Here is a 24724-nt window from a genome sequence, read left to right as displayed (position 1 = left end):
GAGCCAAGCGTATTTTCGAAATATGCTTGGCGCAGGCCAAATCGCTCGCCGGGTTTAGAATAGGATCGCTGGGTGTAGATGAGATGGCCAGCTCCGATTTTCAGCCATAATGGAAACCGGACCCGGCCATCTCAAACCTGGCGAAAAGCAAGGCATTTGGTCGTGGGAGGAGCCAGCACCAACCGGGCACCCTAGGGGGCACTTAAAAAAATCTTTAAAAAAAAAAACCCAAATTAGCTTCCAGGTGCATAGCACCCTTCCCTTGTGTGTTGAGCCCACCAAATCCCCCCCAAAACCCACTGCCCACAAGTCTACACCATTACCATAGCCCTAAAGGCTGAAGGAGGCACCTACATGTGGGTACAGTGGGTCTTAGGGTTTTTTGGAGGGCTCAACATTAACCACCACAAGTGTAACAGGTAGGGGGGGATGGGCCTGGGTCCACCTGTCTGAAGTGCAGTGCACCCACTAAAAACTGCTCCAGGGACCTGCATACTGCTGTCAGGGAGCTGGATATGACATTTGAGGCTGACATACAAGCTGGCAAAAAATGTTTTAATTTTTTTTTTGTGTAGGAAGGGGTTGGTGACCACTTGGGGAGTAAGGGGAGGTGATCCCCGCTTCCCTCCGATGGTCATCTGGTCAGTTGGGGCTCTTTTTTGGGACTTGGTTTTAAAAATACATGGACCAAGTCCGCCCGGCGAAATACTCGTTCGAGCCGGAGGGTTTTTTTTCATAATAAGGTGAAGTCGGCCATCTCGTAACCCTGCACGCTCCGTCCCCTTCCCGCCTTCGCTACCCTACCAACACGCCCCCTTGAAGGCTGGCCGGTGCCACAACGAAAAAGCAATTGGGGCTGGCCAAAATCTGCGTTTGATAATACCGATTTGGCCGGGATTGAGAGATCGCCGGCGATCTCCCGATTTCTGTCGGAAGATCGATGGCGATCCCTTTCGAAAATAAGCCTCATAGTAACATAGTAGATGATGGCAGAAAAAGACCTGCATGGTCCGTCAAGTCTGCCCAACAAGATAAACTCATATGTGCTACTTTTTGTGTATACCTTACCTTGATTTGTATCTGCCATTTTCAGGGCACAGACCGCAGAAGTCTGCCCAGCACTAGCCCCGCCTCCCAACCACCAGCCTTTCACAAAGCCTACTTGGCTTTCATCCACCAAAGCAGGCAATATTTGTGCTAGTCTATTAGCCAAGATTTTTGGAAACAATTTAGCCTCTACGTTCAACAAAGAGATGGGCCGGTATGAAGCCACCTGCTCTGGATTCCGTCCCGGTTTCAAGAGCACCACTATCCTCGCCGAGCATAATGAATCAGACAATCTCCAGTATCCAGAAATTTATTAAACAAATTCTGCAATGTGGGTGTAATCAAAGGGTTTAAGGTCTTGTAGAATTCAAGGTGAAATCTGCCCGGTCCCGGGGCCTTATAAAGAGCCCTTTGCCGAATAATCTGGCCCACTTTGTCCTCATTGGTGCATTAAGCTTAGCTCGGGAATGTGCAGTTAGAGTAGGTAATGCCCGACCTTCCAAATAGTATGCTTGGAAAACCTCTGCTATCTCTCTTATCTGTATGTGCCAAATTCCCTCCTCCCCTATCTATCTGCATGATCACCCTCAAACCCTGTTTTTGCATACGAGATTGGCTAACAATTTCCCTTGCTTATTGCCATGCAGGAAGAGTTGATATCTGTAATAATAAAGTGATTTAACCGTACGGGCATGAAGGAGCTCATTAAGGGCGGCCTGCATGGCCATCAAATGTGTCTTTAGCTCGGAAGTAGGACTGTGACCAAACTTTCTGCGTGCCTTCTATACCTGACGTTTCATATGGAGAATCTCTCTATCCCTAGCCTTCCTCTTAAAGCTAGTATAGGCTATTATGGCGCCCCTGAGTACCGCCTTAGTGGCCTCCCAATAAAGCACCGGGTCATCTCCATGTAAGGCACTTGTGATCTGATATTCCGACCATTGGTGTGATAAATACTCACGGAATTCCATGTCCCAGTATAAATGAGTAGGGAATTGCAAATGGTATGACTGGTCTGCCCGGGAGCCTATTGACACAGAGCACCAAACGAAATAGACACTGTAAGAGTCTATTCCAGCATCCTGAACCTGAGCAAAAAGAGTCTTAGATAACAACCAGTAGTCAATTCTCGATTGAGGTGCATGGGCCCTGGGTGTAATGTGTGCCATATATCTAAAAGACCTAGGGCCGAACAAAGTAAAGAAATCCCTCAAGAGGAGTTCCGGCCCTCATTCCCATGTCCGGTAGTTCTATCAAAAGCCGGATCATGAACTACATTAAGTTCTCCCCTCCCCCCTCCCTATAACTACTCGGATGTCCTGATGGTGGGCTAAAAAGTGTGGATCAGCGACATAAAATATTTTTATCATACACATTGGGGGCGTAAACATTGCAAAGAAGCAGCTGTCGTTTATTTATAGTAACCCTGGCAAGGAGATATCTTCCAGAAACTGCCTTCCAGTACCCATGAACCTGAACATCCAGTGTCTTCCGAAAAGTATCATAACACCCGCTTTATGGTCAACTGCTGGGGCTTCCTCTGAAGTGGACAGATGGGTTTCTTGCATGAATACAAGATCTGCTTTATGATGGTTCAAGGTCTGCAAAAGCTTTTGTCTCTTTATAGGTGAAGTAACTCCGTTAATATTCCAGGAAATAAATTTAAGTGGCATCGAGGGCTATTTGTAAAACAATAAATGTGCATGTCCATGACTTAACCATGAAAAGAGAGGACCGTCCCAACCTACGGTCCCCCCTCAACCACTGAAAAAAACGAAGAGGAGGGGCAAGAGAGCCCCGGCACTGAGCACCCCGCATAGTGCCCACTAAGCCCAAGAAACTAAGGACACAAAGTCAGAGAACCCCCCCCCCCCCCAATCCCCATTCCCCCACCAGACCAAGCTTTAAGACATGACAATGTGCTCCTCAAGAGACAACTTATATACCCGTCTCCTTCCTCTCTCTTAAAAAAAATGAAGAGGGTGGGGGTCTTAATGCTTATCATGCTGTCCCACTATGAAGTAATATAGTGTCTGGGGTAAAGTAACATTGCTCTTGATAGATAGCTCCAAAGATTCAAGTCCCCTTTGTATTCTAGTGATCTCCGGGATATCTGAAAAGTCTTCCCTACAAAAAGAGGGGCGGAGTATGCAGATCATTGGGACTCCATGTGCAAACCCATTATCCAGGATGTAGAGCCTTCCGTTTAATGAAGAAAAAAAGAAAAGAGAGAAAATAGGGGAATAATCTCTGTACTTGTCAGTTTAACCCCTCCAGGCCAGCAGTTCTAGGTGAAGCGCAGGATCTTAAACAGTCTAATAGTTGCTTGCAGCGTGAGGATCTCAGGGTGCCACCACCTGCTTCCCAACATCACCGCAACACTCCGCCCTATGGTCTATAGTGTGAAGCTGGTTCTTTAAAGGTAAGGAAAAAAAAAGGGGGGGGGGGGAATAGGCAAAATCACAACAAAAAGCAGTACCCATTCATAGGTTCAAGGGTAGATGAAACCAGCATGCCTGGCATGTCACTGATCTTTCAATGTCCAATACCGATTTTCATGTAGTCGAAATGGTGTCTGTGGAGAAGGCGATGACCACTGACGGTATTCTCCAGTCAGTCGGAAGGACCCCTCGAAGAAGATGGTAGCTGCCTCAGAAAGTCTCTGTCTCTGGCATATCAAAAAAATGGATTTGCCATCCATGAACACTTAAGCGGGCTGGATATAGAAGAGCAAACTGGATGTGACATTGATGAAGGTCCGAGAAAATTGGCACGTAGGCCTTCCTCAAAGATGGTACCCTGGATAAGAAATCTTGAAAGCATAATATAGTCTTATTTTCAAAGTTAAGGGGGCTATGAGATCTAATGGCCCGCAGCACTTCAGTTTTATGTAAATAGTTTAGAAGTTTGAATATCACCACCCTGGGTCTGGAGTCTGGCTATCATCAGGTACCCAACCGGTGTGCTCTTTCTGTATGCAGGGGTCCCACCTTGGAACGAAGCTGCAACGCGTTAACTAAGCAAGTTTCCAGAAAACCTCGGAGTTCTGTATTCGTAATGGACTCCGGTAAGCCAACCAACCTGAGATTTCTTCAGCGGGATCTATTTTCGATTCCATCCAGCTTGTTCTCCAGGTCCGACAGCCTAGATCAAAAGGTAGCATTCGCCATAGTCATTTGTTGCACAAGGTCTTCCAGGTTTGATACTCGTTGGCAGTGAGCGAAAAACTCTCCTCGTATCAACTCCATCGGTCCATCTAGGATATTTTGTAATTTCTTGTCTAGCGAGGATTCTATGGCTTGGGTCACCTCCAAGACTATTTCTGCCACCCAAGCCGAGCCTACTGTCGAAGGCCCATGACTGCCCCCTTCCGCCATCTTCCTCACATCTGACTGCCGTGATTTCTCGTTGCCGACTCTGGGGTTTAGATGCCATATATCCTTCAGACACTCATCTTCAGAGTGTTGATGTGTCACTTGGCAGCCCGTCTAGGATAAAGTTTGGTGAAGATAGCTTTACAAGAAGAGAGTTCGGGGATCGAGGCCTGGGAGCTTGTCTCACTTATGTCCGCTCAGAAGCGCGGCATCACGTGTTCTCCATTTTGGTATGTTTTAATGCCACTTCTGACACAACCAAAGAGGGGAGCTGGTCCTGGTCATACCCTGGTGCCGGTAGAACTTTGTAACTGAGCTTCAGCTGTCTTGACATAGGTTGAATTGACAAGGGGGCTTTCCAAAAGATCCTGAAGGAGGTCATGAGCTGGCAGCGCCATGATTTCACTGGAGCATTGCAAGACTGAAGGAATGAATGGTAATATTTTTTATTCCCTGGAAGCCATGCCATCCTAGGCATAGAGCCTTTGAAATTTTCTGTACAAATTTCTCTGTTCTTTCCTCTTATTGTTGTCTTTCCCATGGAGATGGTAGGGGCTCTGCTGGAGACTGTAGTGTCTACAGGGATATGATCCCAGTGTTGTGGGATAGGCAGCAGGGATGGGAGAAGGTAGGGAGGTTTATGTAGTATTTTTTGAAAAATTGAACCAAATTTAGGATACAGAAAAAAGGAGCTTAGCACTTATTTTCAGCACTAGGCTCATAAATATAAGCAATCCTAAATTTATAAGCAAAACTTTTGAGCATCTAAATCAAGAACTTTCAGCTGAAAACAGGTCACAAATTTAGGAGCCCAGCATTTTCACGCCCAACATTTTTTAGGTGAATAGTTTCAATACCAAGTGAAGGTGGTGGAACAAAAAACAGTATAAATGTATGAAAGTGTGAACAGTCACATATCATCAATCATGGATGAGTAAGTGGTAAAACCTGGAACAGAAACAGAGAATGCTCTGTAAATGAGGAGCGAGCATCAAAGCCTAGTGCAGACAGAGAGGATTATTAGCTGTGGGAATGCAAAGAGTAAAGATGGAGACAGAGTAGGGCTCATGGTACTGCAAGAGGAAGGGAAAATGAAGCAGAGGCTGAATGGGCATAGGGATGATCTGTTGTTTCATTTATGAAAAGAGAAACACTTTGTCAGAAGCTCTACCTCTTACCTTGGACCAGAGCTGTCACGGCTTTCATCCTGTCTGTCTGTGTCCCCCTCTTCTTCGTCATCTTCTTCACTACTCCCCACCTCATCGCTGGAGGAGGAATAATCCATGGCTTTTCGCTGAGGCTTGGGAGCATCCTCACCACGATCCTTCAGCAAACCATAATCCTTTGGGGAGGAGATGATAGAGAAACTGGTTACCCAGGAGTTAGGGAAGTGTCGCATCAGTGTTAATCCTTCTTCCAACCATAATGCCATAACGTTGTGAATGTGTGAATGGTCCATTGTAGTCAGCTGATCCTTTTAATTCAGCATCCTCACACCAGTGCCATCTTGGAAAATATGGAAGAAAGCTGTGAGCTGACGCTTGGCGTGAGTACTTGAAGATTGTTCAGTTTTCTATATTTTTGTATATATTGATTGATGAATATGTTTTGATATAAAATTTTATGGTTGGTTGTAGAAACGTCCCTGATACAGTCTTGAAACAGGGATTTGTCGGTCGGTCTGTTAGTTATGTTAATTATGAGAACTCTGGAAAAATAAAGATTTTAAAAAGAACATTCCTGTCACACTGGGCCATTTTTTGATGTATTAATCCCTCCAGTGGTCATCTGGTCATTTAGGGCACCTTTTCCTTAGTCATGATAAAAACATTTAAACTGACACTTAAACTGTAGTACCAGACATTTTTGGTTTGTTCCATTATGGCAAAAAAATGTCCAAGTATTAGGAACACCCGAATCCCGCCCCTATCATGCCCTCTTGTGATTTGAACGCACTGTGAACGAACAGCACAGAAAAATGTTTAGAAAATGTTTTTTGAAAATAGCGATTTGAACATTTTGGCAAGAAAACATCCAAATGCCAATTTATGCCACTTTTAAAACTTTTTTCTCTTGAAAATGAGTTCCTTAGTGAAAGAACAAATAGAGAGGGCAATACAGCATACAACCAAAGTATACAAACAAAAAAAGCAACACTGGACCTTCAAGACTAGGACAACAGGAGTTTTTTATTGACAAAAGGACCTGACACGGGCCGTGTTTCGGCGTCAAACGCCTGCCTCAGGGGTCAAAATTTGATTCTGCAGTATATAAATTGTGTTGATCAAATGCCTATATCTCAACACATAAGAGTGAAACCTTTGAAGAAGTTCGCCGTTACACTGAAAAAAGCTCCTGTTGAAAGCCGGTGAAAGCAGTCAGTCAAACCCCTTTCTTTTAAAGTTTGGAAAAAGGCCCCAAACGGAGGTAGTTTGACTATCTGACTGCTTTCACTGGCTTTCTACCGGAGCTTTTTTCAGTGTTACGGCAAACTTCTTCGAAGGTTTCAATCTTGTGTTTTGTTTTGTTTTTTGTTACATTTGTACCCCGTGCTTTCCCACTCATGGCAGGCTCAATGCGGCTTACATGGGGCAATGGAGGGTTAAGTGACTTGCCCAGTCACAGGCCTGTGCCTGAGGTGGGAACTGAACTCAGTTCCCCAGGACCAAAGTCCACCACCCTAACCACTAGGCCACTCCTCCACTTTTGAGATAGGCATTTGACCAACACAATTTATATACTGCAGAATCAAATTTTGACCGCTGAGGCAGGTGTTGTTTGACGCCGAAACACGGCCCGTGTCGGGTCCTTTTGTCAATAAAGAACTCCTGTTGTCCTAGTCTTGAAGGCCCAGTGTTGCTTTCCTTAGTGAAAGCACATCAAGTCTGAACTATAGCAGCATCAGTTGTCTACCTTCACATAATTCCCATTGAAGAAATATATATACTGTTGCAACATGGTCTTCCACTTTTACCTTGACATAATATAACTAAAAGACACAGTACATTTAGACAAGTAGCTCTATAAAGTCTTTTCCATTAGGTCATTTCCTCCCAAAGGTTACAAGCTCATTCCAGGACCTTGGGGACAGCCTGAGCCAGTATCAGGTTTACTCCCTTTACATAGTCAATGACGGCAGATAAAGACCTGAACGGTCCATCCAGTCTGCCCAACAAGATAAACTCACTTTGCATCTATATATTAGAGTTCATGCTTTACTTAAGAACTACTAAAATTAAAAGTTCATGGATGCAACAGAGATAAAACTAGGACTAACCTATGTCGCTTTAATCATTCCCAAAATAAATAAAATTCTCTCATCTCTTATTTGTGGGCGGAGAGTATCCTAATTGTTAGAGCAGTGGGCTGAGAACCAGAGGGCCCAGGTTCAAATCCCACATGGCTCCCTTGTGGCCTTGGGCAAGCCACTTTAACCCTCCAACGTCTTGGAATGACCTGGGGTGGCACTGGCAATCCCTGTTAAGGCCTGTCGTTGAAACCATCACACCTGTGGTGGCCCCATGAGTCATTCACGGCTTGTGGGTAGCAGGAATGAGAGAGGATCTATTTGTGGAAGAGTAGCCTAATGGTTAGTGCAGTGGCCTCAGAATCAGGGGAACCGGGTTTTGATTCGCACTGCAGCTCCATGTGATCATGGGCAAGTCTTCTTTACTCTCCATTGCTCCAAGTACAAAAACTGTGAGCCCTCCAGGAAAAGAGAAAGAACAGAAAGGCAGTATATCAAATCTATGACCCTGTAACCTTTATTAAAACATTTACTGGGATTCCCAAGTAGGAAGACTTGGGTGTGTTTCATATGCATGAAGCAGTGAGCATAGTATGCACTTAACAAGCTTACCAAGTAATATCTATTTTTATACACCTAAAACACAGCATCTTTTATAATCACACATAAGTGGCACGGAAAACTTGGCCAGTACTCCTGAAATGAGATGGTGTTACGAGCATGAGCTGGAGTCAGCGTGAGGACGCTGACTTAAAAGGATCAGTTGACTACAATGGACCGAATAGTTAATTTGGCAAAGATAGGACTGCTTTTTATGAGTGTACTTTGTTGGAGAAAAACATTGCTACAAAGTGCACTTTTAATATTAAAGTACCAACACTACCTTTAACTCTGAAGAGATATTGATTACCTTTGGTTCTATTAAGCTGCGAATAGACTCCTGAAGCAGTTGGAAACGCCAAAATACGGCACCGTGTCAAGTCTTAGTGGTGCATTTGCTACAATAAACTCCTTGTTTTGGACTCAAGTCTCCTGGTTTCTCATTGTTGGAAGGGCCATCACACACCCTACTCCTTTGTGTTTTCCTGTAGTGGTGGTTTTGTTCCTCCACCTTTGGGTGGCTCCCTCATATGAATATTAATGAGAACAACTTCACCTCATGCATGGCACACAGCAAAGCAGACATGTATGCACATACGCACAAGCCCCCCCTCCACACTGATAAACCGAGTACACTAACCTCGCCTATTGCTCGCTTATAGCTCTGATGGAGCAGCATACAAAAAAAGAAAAGGATTGAGTTAAAAGTCATTATTATGTAAACAAATGCAGCTCAACCAGTCCCTTCCCCCAAAGAATACAAATACTCTCATCCTGTGTCAGCATTAGAAGGACAATGCTTCCGAATGTGGCACCTCCTCTTGTCCTACCTAGCAGGTCAGCAATAGAAGGATAACACCTTCAATAATGCAATGCCTTGTCTAGTACTGTCGGCAACCTAAGGTACAAAATATAGCACTTGGTATACGTGTGGTTGTGTGATTTGTATGTACTGGAGGTTGCTCCTGTTCTACAAAATCAAGAAAATAAAAAAGAAGAAAGCAGGGCCTCAGAGACAAAGCTGGGCCGGGGGGAAAAATAATCTTCAGGGCCCAGCCGCTGCCATCCTCCTGCAGCAGTGAATGAGTGCGCGCTCTGCTGGATATAGGTCCTTCTTCCTGACGTGTCCCGCCTCCTGTTTCTGGATAGGCAGGACGCCGCAGAAAGAAGGACCTGTGGCCAACAGAGCAGTCTCTTTTGATTGCCAACACAGAGTCCTATTGGAGGGCAGTCCTGGGGAATCTTGCCCCCTCCCCCCAACTCCTCTCTTGGTGGCCCTGGAAGAAAGCTAGGGTACCTGTTACCGTTTCACAGCTTCAGCACAAGTAATGAGCCCCACACAGTTGCCTTATTTGAACAGCATACAAAAAGGCACATTATCTAAATATCTGCTCATATGTGCAACTGCCCTGCAATGAGCAAATAGGGCTTAAAACATTTCCAGGAGCAAGCAGCTCTCTTATTGGTCTATGTGTATCAATGGTTCTCAACTAGACAGTCTGATTTTCAGACTATCTACAAAGATTATGGATGAGATTAATTTGTCACAATGGAGTGAGCGTCTGCAAGTGTACCACATGCACATTTATTACGGATAGCCTGAAAATATTTCTGGCTGGATGTATTCCAATTTATTCAAAAACACTCGGGCAACATTAATGGTACTGAAAAACCAGTCAGTCGTGCTCACGTTTCTGAGTACCACAGATGTGTTCCAAACCTTGGGTTGAGAACCACTGGTAACTGTTGCTTGCAATGAGAAGAAAGTTAGGCAAGTAGTGTGAGGAGGAGGGGAAGGGGGGAAACAGAAGGAAGGGCTGTTGGAATTTTGTCCCCATCTATATATCTGCACTTGGCCCCTCAGCTATACGGTAAGCTCTATTGTAGAAAAGCATTAGCATCATATCTATGTTATTTGAACGTTCTAATGTGTGCTTATTAGATATTCCATCACTATTATGCTTACATCGTATTATATCTCTATTATTTGAATTTCAGTGCTGTTAAATATGTATATTTTTGATCCTATTTCATGGTAGTCCTATTATTAAGTTTCAATTTACTGTTTTCAAGTTTACCTCATTCATTGTATTTATGTTTGTACTTAGTCATTTTACTATTGCTATGCTGTTAACAAAATTGTAAGTTTTATGTTACATTGTACCTACTGTACAACATACTGAGTGAATATCTTTATAAAGAAATAATAAATAAATAAATACATAAAATTGAACTGAACAGAATTTTTCCCAGTTGCATATCAGGGATGAACTGCTAATTCTGTGGATTAACTTTTTTCTACTTTGCTAATGTATCCCAGTGCATATCTGAACCCCTGTAAGGACCCTGACTCCTGTGCTTAGAAACCAGCTGACATACGGCACTTGGCGGGATATAAAAAATAAAAAAAAAACGCATCCCGAGGCTTACTGCAGGCCGTCCAGGACGGGATCGATGGTCCTCAGGCTTGGGTTTGCTCACGTGGGAAAGAATCGGGGAGCTTTCAATCTTAGAGGTTGCTGTCAACAAATAAAAACACAGTGTGAGACAGATTAGATTCAAATCTCCAGGATCAGCAAAAACAAGGCATCTCAGGGAAAAAAGCAGTCAGGAGACTAATACTGTATACAGTGGAAACAGGAAAGGCTACGACTGTATACACTGTCAGAGGCAACGTTATCACAGTATTACAACCAAACTAGCTACTAGGATGGGCATAGCTGTCTTCTAGTGAGGGCACCAGCCTTTTTATTTTCTGTTTTTGCTTTTGATGAAGATTTAGAGTGCTACACTGTGTGGCCATTACAAAAGCAGCAGCCCTGGAAAACACCATAATGAATAATCTGAAAATTGAACCACATCACAAAAATATTCTGATATATAAGAAAATATACATTCACATAATTTCATGTTCAGAAAGCATTCTTCATCATCAGTGTCGCTACTTAAAACTATTTCTTGTGCATACTTTTTATGAAACTTCCCCAACAGTGCAAGTCTTAAAGTTCATATTTACTTGAGAGCAGGGGCGTAGCCAGACTTTGGCAGGAGGGGGGTCCAGAGCCCGAGGTGAGGGGGCACATTTTAGCCCCCCCCCCCTGGGCCGCTGCCCCCCCCCCCAACTTTGACCCCCGCCCCGCCACCAACAACCCTCTCGAACCCCCCTCTCGCCGCCAACAACCCGCCATCGCCTACCTTTGCCAGTCTCCGGTGCGTTCACTGATCTCTGCTGTGAGTTCTGACTGGAACGTGCATGAAGGACGTCAGTTAGGACTCACAGCACAGATCGGCGAATGCACCGGAGACCGGCGCAGAAGAAGACTTTGGCTGGCGGGGGTTGGGGACCCCTGCCAGCAAAGGTACCTGGCAGCGGCAGGGGGGGCTAAAATGGGCCCCCCCACCTTGGGCTCTGGACCCCCCTCCCGTCAAGGTCTGGCTACGCCCCCAGATGTACACACTGAATCTAGCAGGCACTACAGGATCTAGTATAATTATTACTATGTTAATATTGTCTCTAAGAATCAAGATATCTGATGAATTTTCAGAGTTACTGATTTTGCTGGAAAACAGAAACAGATATATAAAAATGTGTTATGCAACTAAAAAAACAGATCTGACCTTCACCATCCTCCTTCAGACCACTGAAAGCCTGGAACAACAGAACTGGCTGATCACCACCATTCAGGGTTCACATAGTAACAGAAATCAAAGAGCCAGGATAACAAAAGACAGACCATCTACCTGAAACTCACAGACAATGACCCACCTAATCCTGTCAAGTACTTTCTGGGGTGTTTATTACCACCCAGTAATTGGTCAGCCAGTAAATATGTGACCAGCTACTATGCTCCCATCTGCAAAACCAGAAAGAATACGTTTCACCTATCCCTGCATTTTGATTTAATCAATACACCCCACATGATCAACCCTTATGGCCCAATAGGAATTATTATAAAAACTGGAACACAGTCTCTGCCTTTTTTTTCTCTTCTTCCTTATTTGCTCTGGACCCTGCAGCAACTCTGCAATCAAAAAGACTTCTTTCCCCAACAAAGGATCCACCATCCAGCAACAGAGAAAAGACTTCCTTCATCACTCCAGCCAGCAGCAGAAAGAATACATCTGAACCTCAATCAAAGTGAGTTACTATTAATCCAGCATAGTTAATAATTCTGCCTTGCTAACAGTATTTATCTTGTGGCACATTTCCCTTGTGTAAAATCCCTACACTGCCTTCTAAAATCATTGCACAGAGTATAGTTCCCTAGTAGGTTTAGATGATTTGAAGAGTCTGTTAGCAACATTTTTTTTTTTTTTTTTTCAGTTGAGTATTATAATATGGTGGAGATCTCTACACTTTCGCAGAGATAGAGGAGTTTTTTATTTCTTCCAAAGTCGTTCAGCAAGGCGGAATTAGCACTTTAAAAAACGAAGGGAGGGAGTGTACCAAGAGTTAGTCTTAATAGATTTAGGGGCATGGTAGGTTTTAGGGTCGACGGCATTAAGGCCTTGTTCTAAAATAGTGTGCCAGGTTTCAGTCTGGTCACTTAACGATAGAGTGAAGAAATTGGGAACCAATATCAATCTGATGGTGGGCCCTTGTCCACGAACCCGTTGCTGGAGGGGATAAATCAACAGATGGTAACTGAACAAGCTTAAAAAGGAGGAGGGAATGGTCAGACCAGGAAACAGGGATGGAGCAAAGAGAAGACAGAGTGGAATCCTGTAATGTAAGGACAAGATCTAAAGTGTGGCCTGCATAGTGGGTTGGCAAGGTGACCCACTGATGCATCAAAAGATCAGACAGGAGGTCGAGAAAGCATCTAGTGCTACTGCTACCAGGATCATCTACATGCACACTGAAATCGCCAAGTACCAGCAGGTTAGACTAGCGTACAGATGCCTCAGAAAGAGTCTGCAAACAGAAGTCCCACCTCTCAGCTGAAACAGAGGGAGGACAGTAGAAGATAGGAATATAAGGGGGCTCGGGAGTATCAATCCTAGTAATCAAAAGTTCAGGGTATGAGAAAGGGTAAGGGACTTCAGAAACTTTTAGATCCAAAGTATGAATACTAGCTAGACCATCCCCTAGTCTGGAGGGCCGGGAGACAGGGAGAACGTTGAAGTCAGGAGGAAGGCAGGAGCAGAGATGTGCTTCTTCTCCTACTTTGATCCAGGTTTTTATAAGGCATAAAAGAAAACAAGCGTAATCCTTGATTAACTCACAAATGAGAAAAGATTTAGAGCATACTGATACGAAATTCAGGAGAACAACTAAAACGTCACAAGAGGGTACATGATGGGCGTGTGCAGTATGTGGGAGAGCTGGAGTGATCTGCAGAGGTGAGTGTAACCTGTGTCACTGGAAGAAGGACCAGTTTCCCCAGAACACAGGAATGGGAAAGAGGGGTTGAAGGGAGGAGGTGGAGTATGCAAATGAGTGAAGGCACCAAGCAAGCAATAGAAAACTCACCAATATCAAGGCTCATGCAACCAGCATCCTGAAGCACGATAGTAGAAATGTCAGGGAAAAAAAACAAAAAAGACAAGGTGTTTTGGCAATCAATATTAACTGCCTCACTTTTCTGAGAAGTTCTGAGAGAAGAAGAAATTTCTCTGGGTAACTGAACTTTTTTTAACTCTGTGTTTTGATGACTTAAAAGTTGGGGTTTAAAAGAGATACTGTAGATTTATTGATAAAGCCAGAATTTTAAAAAGCAAACTTTATTAACTAGTCTCCATACCTTTCCCCCCCATAGTTTTAAAACTTGAACTTTCTGCCACAAGCCTACAACATTGCCTCTAGAAAGCACAGCAGGGCCTAGTTAGTCTTCATTAAAAAAAAAAAAAAAAAACCCCGGAAGCAACAGCAATTATTATTAACTAGTTTCCATACTATACAACCCTTTTTCCCATAGTTTTTTAAAACTGAAACTTTCTTCTAGAGGTACAAACTTAACTGTAACAGCCAAGAGCATTAAAAATGATAGTAGCGGGGCATAAACTTTGTCTTAAAAGAAAGTTACTTTCTGTTATTTGCCTGGGGGAGAGGTAGCAGTGCTACTGAACTGGATTAGGTGTTAATTAAGGTGTGAGGAAGGTAGTAGAATAGCTGCAAAGTTTACTAAAGCAACCTGATTACTGTGTTAGCTTCAAAGGGTCTGTTTGAAGCAGTCCCCTTGGAATCCAAACTATATAGAGAGGAAAGGTCCTAGGTAACTTTCTTTCTGAGAAATTTTGAGAGAAGAGGACATTTCCCTGGGTAAGTGAACATTTTGTGTACTGTGGTTTGGTAACTTAAAAGTTTGGGGTTTAAAAGAGGTATTGTAGGTTCCTTGATAAAGACAGAATTTAAAATAGCAAACTTTATTAACTAGTCTCCATACCCTTTTCCTCACAGTTTTAACATTTGAACTTTCTGCCACAGCCTACAGCATTAACAGATAGCATCTAAAGCACAGCAGGGGCTAGTATAGTGAGGGAATCTGTGGGGCCGTTAGACCATAAAGGAACAAAAGGGGAACTTGGGTAGGACAATTGCCATAGTGGAGAGATTGAATGAATTCTTTGCTTCAGTTTTTATGGAAGAAGATGTAAGAGATCTACCTGTACCAGAAATGGTTTTCACGGGTGATGATGCAGAGAAACTGAAAGAAATTTCGGTGAACCCTGAAGACGTACCGAGTCAAAACGACAATTAAAGAGTGATAAATCACAGAGACCAAATGGTATACACCATAGGGTACTAAAAAACACAAACATTAAATCCCTGTTAGTGATCTGTAACCGGTCATTAAAAATGTCCATAGTACCTAAATACTAGAGGGTGGCCAATGTAACGCCAATTTTTTAAAAGGGTTCCAGGGGTGATCTGACTTCAGTGCCGGGCAAAATAATGAAAACTGTTATAAAGAATAAAATTACAGAACACATAGACAAACATGGTTTAATAGGACAGAGTCAGCATGGATTCAGCCAAGAGAAGTCTTGCCTCACCAATTTGCTTCATTTCTTTGAAGGCATGACTAGACATGTGGATAATGGTGAGCTGGCTGATGTAGTGTATCTAGATTTTCAGAAAGCTTTTGACAAAGTTCCTCATGAGAGACTCCTGAGAAAATTAAAAAGACAAGGGATAGGAGGCAAGGTCCTTCTGTGGATTAGGAACTGGCTATTGCACAGAAAACAGAGGGTAGGGTTAAATGGCCACTTTTCTCAATAGAGGAGGGTGAATAGTGGTGAACCACAGGGATCTGTACCCTCTTATTTGCTTTTTGTCTTGTGTATCTTCTCTGTCATAACTGCATTGTAAGCTCCAAGGATCAGTGACCATCTCCTGTATATTTCTGCACAGCAATGAATATGTTGTGAATGCACTGTACAAGTAATTAATAAACAATTATTGCCTAAATAGGTTACATATTTATATTATGCACTCATTAATACAACCACATATGTGCCATGAAAAGTACAAAGAAACAGCCTAATGCTCCAAAAGAGCCTTCTTAAATGTGCCCGAGTTAACATTATTGGTGCACAAAACCCCTTTCTCCCCCTATCTCTAACCCAAAGGTAACCCCCACCTCAAATAAGCCTCCTGGGAATTACTAGGGAGAGGCAGTGAAAGGGGCAGGAATGATCTCCCCCATCGTTCCTGCCCTGGGTTCAAAATGGCACCTGGTGACCCCTAACAATAGTCTTGCTGGATCTAGCTGTCAAACTACTAGGGTTCAAGCTGCTACCTTTCTTTATATAAAAATATGAAAATTCTGTAAAGGTTTGAAAACATATCTGTTTGTGAAGGTATGGGGTTGATGCCTTTGTTATTATAGACTGAGTAAGAGGAGTTTTCTGTGTTTATTATGTACTAGTAAAAAAGGCCCGTTTCTGACACAAATGAAACGGGCGTTAGCAAGGTTTTCCTCGGAGTGTGTATGTTTGAGAGAGTGTATGTGAGAGTGACTGAATATGCAAGTGTGTGTATGTGTGTGAGAGAGAGAGAGAGAGAGAGTGAGTCTGGGTGCGAGTGTGTCTGTGAGAGAGAGAGTGTGTGCAAGTGCGTATGTGAGACACAGTGTGAGAGAGAGAGTGTGTTTCACACAGATACAGTGTGTGCGAGAGAGAGAGTGTGTGAGACTGAGTGTATGAGACCAAGAGAGTGTGTGAGTGACTGTGTGACACATAGAGAGTGAATGTGATACAGTGTGAGACAGAGTGTGTGAGAGACAGTGTGTGAGAGTGAGAGAGAGAAAGACATTGACTGTGAGAGAGAGAGAGTGTATGAGAGAGAGTGTGTGTGTGACTTCGGGTCGGCTGGCGGGGGTTGGGGTCCCCCGCCAACAGAAGAAATATTTTTAAAGGCAGGAGGAAGCGGACCTCGGCTGGCGGGGGTTGGGGCCCCCCGCCAGCAAAGGTAAGCAGCGGGGGAGGGTTGACGGCGGGAGGGGGTGGAGAGAGTCGGTGGTGGCGGTGGGGGGGGGGGGGCTAAAATGTGTCCCCTCCCTCTGGCTCTGCCCCCCACCCCCCTACCGCCGGACTCCAGATACACCCCTGCTAGGAACTAAACTGATCAGAAAACAAATATTTAATAGAAAATTTCCAAATTAAGGGCCCTTTGACTTACTATAAACACTCAACGGAGTTAATTTACTAATATCTGCCCAGATCCACAGAACATAATGGGCTAAACGTTTGTAGACTATTTTATACTGTTTACAATTTTATCTATTATTTTATGTTTCTTTTGTATGCTACCACAGTGCCACTAACTGGGTTCTGCCAATCGTACTACTAATTGGGTTTCTGCCAGGTACTTGTGACCTGGATTGGCCACTGCTGGAAGCAGGATACCATTGGTCTGACCCAGTATGGCTATTCTCATGTTCCATGGCTTGCTAGGAAGAAACAGAGGCTGATTGAATAAATAAACAAACAACTAACTCGTTTATGGCGTTTTACTTGAAACTCTTGGGCCAAAAGACTACAAAACCCTTTATGTTAAAGAGTGAGCTAGGGTTACATATTTTTATGATACTGCTCTTAAATTTGTATAATAACAAGGCATATGATAGCTGGTGCTGTTACATGCACAGAAATAAACTGAATATAAATAGAATGTTGGCCCTGGCACCTCCTTGCCTTACCTCCTATCCTGTTCCTCTCCAGAGATCCAGCTTGGGGGAAGCTGGGGTGCCCCGCCTGCAGGAAGCTGTCAGCTCGCTCCCAGCCTGGCTCACTCCGGCGTAGGTCAGGGTTACTATAGGTGCGAAACAAATATTGAGGGCAAGGTAAGATCTGGAAAGTGTCCAGCTCACTTTTTGTTTCAATTTTTATTCTCTCCACCACCCAACCACAATAGGAAATATTTCAGTCCCTTGTCAACCTGGCAGCCTTTGGCTATGCAGCTTCCACTTCTGACATACCCCGTTTAGCCCAGGGAGATCAGAGTGTATCTGAGATATTAAGTATGACCAGCAAGCTGCACATCTGTAACAAGTCTTCTCCGAGGGCTGCAAAACATAAGTCCTCACACATGGGTGATGTCATCAGACAAGTACAGGTAGAAGCAGTGACAATGATGTTTCTAGAACTTTCAGACATCATCCACCACAGCACTCATGCAAATCGTCCCTCAGTTCAAAATGTAACTATAACTTGGAGAACATCAACGCCATGATGACGCAGGAGGTACCTGAGAAGACCAATAGTTTGCTGTTCTTATAGAACACCTATTACAGATAAGTAACGTTGCTTTTTCTAAGCACTAAAACAAATATCAGCCCTTACACATGCATTCAGAGTTACATATTGCCTTTAAAATATTTTGAAGTTCTGTTGATGCAGGAGAAGAAAGCCTGCTGTTAAAAACAATTGCTTATTCACATAGAACGTAAATTACCCAATTGTCAGTCTGGGAATTAGGGAAATTTTACTGGCCAAATTTACTGACTGGATAAAGGTAACATCAGTGCATGTTAGAGAGATGAAATTCCTCGATGGAATCAAGGACTGCTTTATGGAGCAGCTGGTTCAGGAGCCAACAAGAGGAGGAACAATTCTAGACCCAACGTGTAATTAGACTCTGGAATTCGTTGCCGGAGAACGTGGTACGGGCGGTTAGCTTGACGGAGTTTAAAAAGGGGTTAGATAGATTCCTAAAGGACAAGTCCATAGACCGCTATTAAATGGACTTGGAAAAATTCCCCATTTTTAGGTATAACTTGTCTGGAATGTTTTTACGTTTGGGGAGCGTGCCAGGTGCCCTTGACCTGGATTGGCCACTGTCGGTGACAGGATGCTGGGCTAGATGGACCTTTGGTCTTTCCCAGTATGGCACTACTTATGTACTTATGTACTTATGTAGTCCTTAGTGGAGCGAATGGTCTGCTGCAGGTAGTAATGGTGCTGGGGCCTCTTGATAACAGTGATCATAACATGATCAGATTTGATATAAGCTCTGGAGTAAGTACAGGAAATCCAATATGTTAGTATTTAACTTTCAAAAAGGAGACTATGATAAAATGAGAAAAACAGTGGGGGGGGGGGGGGGGGGGGGGGGAGGAGGAGAGGAAATTTAGAGGAGCAGCTGTGAAAGTCAAAATTTACATCAGGTGTGGATGCTGTTCAAAAATCCAAAATATAGAACAGGAAAAGTTCTCTACGATGACGAATCACAGAAGGCAAAAGTAGAGACTAATAGACGATTCACTACTGGAGACGTGAGTCCAACAGTCTTTATTATATCACAGATAACGACTCGACACAGGCCGTGTTTCGACGCTAAAAAGCATCTGCATCAGGGGTCAATATCTGATAGTTTGTATCCAGCATATTCTGTTTGGTGCTACGTGCTACGTGATCAGTGAGTTGACAACACATATACAAGTAGGACTCTTCGTTTTGCATTCATTACTTGGTGTATTTATTGACCCCTGATGCAGACGCTTTTTAGCGTCGAAACACGGCCTGTGTCGGGTCATTATCTCTGATATAATAAAGACTGTTGGACTCACGTCTCCAGTGGTGAATCGTCTATTAGTCTCTACTTTTGCCTTCTGCTGTTCAAAAATACCACCCTGGAAGCCCAGGCCAAATATATTCTGTCTATTAAAAAAGGAGGAAGGAAGACCAAATGACAGCCGGCATGGTTAAAAAGTGAGGTGAAAGATGCTATTAGAGCTAAAAGAAAATCTAGATATGGGAATAACTAGTGAGGTAATAAATTTGCCGACGACACAAAGTTATTCAAAGAGATTAAATCACAAGACGATTGAGAAAAATTGCAAGATAACTTTATGAGACTGGGCATCCAAATGGCAGATGACGTTTATTGTGAGCAAGTGCAAAGTGATGCATATGGGAAAGAGGAACCCGAACTATAGTTACGTGATGCAAGGTTCCACGTTAGGAGTCACTGACCAGGAAAAGGATCTAGGAGTCATTGTTGATGATACTTTCAAACCCTCTACTCAGTGTGATGCGGCAGCAAAGAAAGCAAATAGAATGTTAGGTATTATTAGGAAAGGAATGGAAATAAAAACGAGGATGTTATAATGTCTTTGTACTGCTCCATGGTGCGACGCACTTTCAATACTGTGTGCAATTCTGGTCACCGCATCTCAAAAAAGATATAGTGGAATTAGAAAAGCTACAGAGAAGAGCGACAAAAATGATAAAGGGAATGGGACGACTTTCCTATGAGGAAAGGATGAAACAGCTTGGGCTCTTCAGCATGGAGAAAAGACGGCTGAGGGGAGATATGATAGAGGTATAAAAAATACTGAGTGGAATGGAATGGGTAGACGTGAATCACTTGGTCATTCTTTCCAAAAATACTAGGGGGGACCCAATGAAGCTACAAAGTAGTAAGTTTAAATGAATGGAGAAATATTTCTTCACTCAACGTGTAATTAAACTCTGGAATTCATTGCCAGAGAATATTGTAAAAGCAGGTAGCTTAGATGGGTTTAAAAAGGTTTGGATAGCTTCCTAAAACAAAAATACATAAGACATTATTAAAATGCACTTGGGAAAATTCACTGCTTATTTCTGGGATAAGCAGCATAAATGTATTGCACTGTTTTTGGGATCTTGACTGGTACTTGTGTCCTGGCTTGACCACTATTGGAAACAGGATACTGGACTTGATGGACCTTCAGTCTTGTCCCAGTATAGCAACACTTATGTTCTTATATTTATTTATTTAGTTTCGGTTCAAGAGTTTCAGTTCAATGTGGATTACATTTAACAGTTGTTAGAGATTACATTGATTCAATTACATTGACAAGGTTGTATGATGCTGTGTTTTACAGTGGTTGGCAAGATAACTATTACTGCGAATGGAATAGTCATTGGGTTTCTTGAGAAGATACATGTCTTAGTTCATTTCTTAAATGAAAAGATGTGTTACAGTTAGAAGTTGTGTTATATATTGTTGTTCCAGAATGATCAGTGTATATTTTACTCAAAGAATTTCATGAAGAGGTAGGTCTTTATGTCTTTTCTGAACTGAAGGTAGTTTGTGATGCTTATGACTATGGGAATTGAGTTCCACCATTTTGAGCCCAGGTAGCTAAATTCCGCAGTGTAGGAGGACTTGTATAATACGTTTTTGCAGTTGGAAAGGTGAAGCAGTAGGTAACCTCTGGTTCCTGGGTTTTCATTTCTTGGTGATAGTTTGATCATGTCTAGCATATAATCTGGTGACACGCTAAACAGTATTTTGAAGATGATTGTGCTGGTTTTGAAAAATTGGCCTTGATTGGGAGCCAATGTAGCATTACTAATAGTGGGGTTGCTCTATCATATACTACATTACAGTAGTCTAGTTGGGACAATATCAGCGTCTGTACTGTAAGACGGAATGACTGTCTGGGGAAATAGTCTCAGATTCTTCTCAGTTTCCATAGTGCTTTGAAGCTTTTTGATGTGATAGCAGAAACTTGGTCTTCAAGGGTCAGATATTTGTCGAGAATGATTCCTAGTATTTTTATTTGTGTTTCGATTGTGTAAGATTGTTAATCTGCTATGAGATTCTGGTAAGTAGTGGGATTGTGCTGGCTGGATAAAACCAGGAGTTTGGTTTTGTCTCGATTCAGTTTAAGTTTGATAGTTGTGGCCTAGGTTTCCACGAGGTCGAGTTTTCTTTTGGCCTTATCCAGTATCTCTGTGATGCTGTTGTTAAAAGGTATGTAGATAGTGATATCGTCTGCATATATGAATGGATTTAAACCCATTTTTTCCAGTTTCTTGCCAGGTGGAGCCATCAGGAAATTGAATAATATTGGTGATATCGGGGAACCCTGCAGGACCCCGCATTCAGGGATCCAGAAGGCTGAAAATTCATTGGATAGCTTGACAAGGTAGGATCTAGTTCTTAGAAAACCACTGAACTAGGCTGCTACTGCTGCAGTTATTCCTATGTTGTCGAGCAGGGTTATTAGTATTGTGTGATCTTGTTGGTATCTTAAAAGAGGACCAGATTCTGTCTGCCAAATGATCCATGAAAGCCCTTATAACATTTAGATTTGCTCTTAGATCAATTAAATTTATCTGATAAAACTTTTTCCTGAGCATGTAGATTCTGGAAGTGGAGATCCTCTACATGAGCTCTCAAATCCAGGCTGGAATGTCTGTGGTTATCTGAAGTTTAGTTAGTGAGAGTGTTGTACAGGAGGAGCCCTGAATCCTGGATTATCCTACAAGAACAGTAGTAGATCAACCTGAGCTGCCTGGGTCCTAGCTCTGGACTGTAAGATCAGCACTGTACTACAGTGCAGTTGCAGGGTGCATCCAGGACATGCCCTAAGAAGCACACCTTGCCTCTTAGGAGTCCCTGTGGAGCAACAATGGAGTGCCACAAGTTTTTTTCTCTTAGAATTTTGCTGTTGGTGAAGACCCACAAGTTACTCTCTGTGTTTCTTCTTTTTATTACCACCATATAGGTAAGAGAAAGATCAAGTCATGAGGGGTAGATGCTGCCCCTGCATCTGTTAAAGGTTCCATAGATAAACATGTGTTGCGAATATCAGAGACTGTTACTGTTGACTCCTCCTCCTTGAGCCAGGAAATACTACTACTACTCCAGAGATGGAGTTTGACGTACCGGCTCAGGAAGTCTATTCCAGGCATATGGTGCAGCAAGATAAAAGGAACCGAGTCTGGAGTTAGCGGTGGAGGAGAAGGGTGCAGATAAGAGAGATTTACCCAGTGAACGGAGTTCCCGGGGAGGAATGTAGGGAGATATGAGAGTGGAGAGGTACTGAGGAGCTGCAGAATGAATGCACTTATGGGTCAATGAGGAGTTTGAACTGTATGCGGAAACGGATAGGAAGCCAGTGAAGTGATGAGGAGAGGGCTAATATGAGCATAACGACACTGGCGGAATATTAGTCGTGCAGCAGAATTTTGAACAGATTGAAAAAGAGAGAGATGGCTAAGTGGGAGACCTGTGAGAAGCAAGTCGCAATAGTCTAAGCGAGAGGTGATAAGAATGTGGATGAGGGTTCTGGTAAGGTGCTCAGAAAGGAAAGGGCAAATTTTGCTGATATTATAGAGAAAGAAACGACAGGTTTTAGCAGTCTGCTGAATATGTGCAGAGAAGGAGAGGGAGGAGTTGAAGATGACCCCAAGGTTATGAGCTAATGAGACAGGAAGGATGAAAGTGTTCTCCACAGAAATAGAGAATGGGGGAGGAGGAGAGGTTGGTTTAGGGGGAAAGATAAGAAGCTCAGTCTTGGTCATGTTTAGTTTCAGATGGTGCTGAGACATCCAGGCAGCAATGTCAGACAGGCAGGCTGATCAAAGTCAGTGAGAAAGGAAAAAAGGGACTTATTAGGGGATCGATAAATGACTGCTGAAGTGCTTGAAGAGGCGAAAGAGGAAACTCAAAACAAAGGCAGAAAGACACCATACTGGAAAGAAAAGGTTAAGCATCTAGGAAGAAAGCAGAAAATGTAAGAATGTACAAAGGTGAGTTTCTGGTCTTGTCTAGTAGGACTAAAGGAAAGAAAATTAGTAGGCAGGTCATAATTTCTCCTTCTTTAGGGGCCCCTTTTACAAAACTGCGGAAAAAGTGGCTTTAGCACACCCCTTACATGGGCCTTTCCGCACTAAGGCCACTTTTTGCTGCAGCAAGAAAATGGCTGATTTTCTATTTTTGGCATTAATGGCCAAACACTAATATTATCATTAGTGCATGGCCATTAGTACACGGGCTCTTACCACACCTATTTTGTAGGCGGTAAGGGCTCATGTGCTAATCAGTTATTGTGTAGCAATGTTGATGCACCGATTAGGGCAGACACGCTCACTGTCTACCCCCGACATGCCCTGCCTGCTAAAATATAAAATTTATTGTTTCCTGTGTGGGCAGCGCGCATAAGGACCCCTTAGTGTTCTACCAGCCCATTGCAGAACTTGTAGGATATAACAAAAGTTCACAAATAGGGTGAGAGTTCAAAACTGTAGCCTAAGAAGAATAATCAACAGCCTGGAGAAGCTATAAGCATTAGAGGAAAAAAATTAAGGTAGAAGAGAAATACTCTTAACAGAGGATGAATCAAAGATACTGAGAGGCTGAAGTATAGCAGACACAGACAGGCCAAAGCAGCAAAACAAATGTGATGAAGTGGAAGACAAATAACCACTGATACGGACAGACTGAAAAGCATCTGATACTGGCTGTATGAAGTAAGGCTGAGACATCAGTTAAAATACAGGCTGGTGGTGGGGAGGTGAGGATAGTGCTGGGCAGACTTATACGGTCTGTGCCTGTGCCAGAGCCGGTGGTTGGGAGGTGGGGCTGGTGGTTGGGAGGCGGGGATAGTGCGGGGCAGACTTATACGGTCTGTGCCCTGAAGAGCACAGGTACAAATCAAAGTAGGGTATACACAAAAAGCAGCAAATATGAGTTATCTTGTTGGGCAGACTGGATGGACCGTGCAGGTCTTTTTCTGCCGTCATCTACTATGTTATGTAACCGAAAAAATCAGGCCAAAAAGATGTATTGTAGTAAAGAAAATCTAGCGCCTCAGATAGCCAGAAGGTTGTACTAAAGATACTTTACTGTTGTTGACTGTTTGAGCAGTGATATATCAACCTAGCAATTTTTCTGCTATATCTTTTGTGGAAAGACATTGGTGACAGTTTCTCAGATATTTTGACTCCTGAGGCAGGTATATTGTTGCCGAAACACGGGACCGTGTGAAGTCCATTGTATCAGCCTTCTGGCAATAAAGACTTTTTGTTTACCTAAACTTGGAGTCCTACTGATTATTGGTTGATCTACATCCCTTCCCTATTTTTTTATTTTTAGTATACATACTGTTTCTGTAAGTAATCCTTCCTTGTTTGGGTGCAGCTTGAATCTTCCACACTGGTCCAATATGTTGATGATTTGTTATCATGTTGAACCACCAAAGAAACTTGTACTAAAGATACTTTATTGTTGTTGAAA

At 43.1% G+C, this 24724-nt stretch overlaps 1 protein-coding gene across 4 annotated transcripts in view; it reads right to left on the bottom strand.

Annotated features, from left to right (window-relative positions):
* Positions 1–24724, bottom strand: part of MINK1 (misshapen like kinase 1) — a 302641-nt gene that overhangs the window by 34609 nt on the left and 243308 nt on the right. For all 4 annotated transcript variants that reach the window (XM_030186952.1, XM_030186954.1, XM_030186955.1 and 1 more), the window contains 3 exons: positions 17412–17524; positions 10699–10787; positions 5600–5763 (listed from right to left, as the gene is read on the bottom strand). In XM_030186952.1, coding sequence (XP_030042812.1) covers positions 5600–5763; positions 10699–10787; positions 17412–17524 — 366 coding nt within the window. The remainder of the gene's footprint in view (positions 1–5599; positions 5764–10698; positions 10788–17411; positions 17525–24724) is intronic.

Source organism: Microcaecilia unicolor, chromosome 14 (assembly GCF_901765095.1).
Source record: "Microcaecilia unicolor chromosome 14, aMicUni1.1, whole genome shotgun sequence".
Lineage (NCBI taxonomy): Eukaryota > Metazoa > Chordata > Amphibia > Gymnophiona > Siphonopidae > Microcaecilia > Microcaecilia unicolor.
Note: the sequence above shows the minus strand (reverse complement) of the source record. Positions and strands in the feature narration are given on the sequence as shown.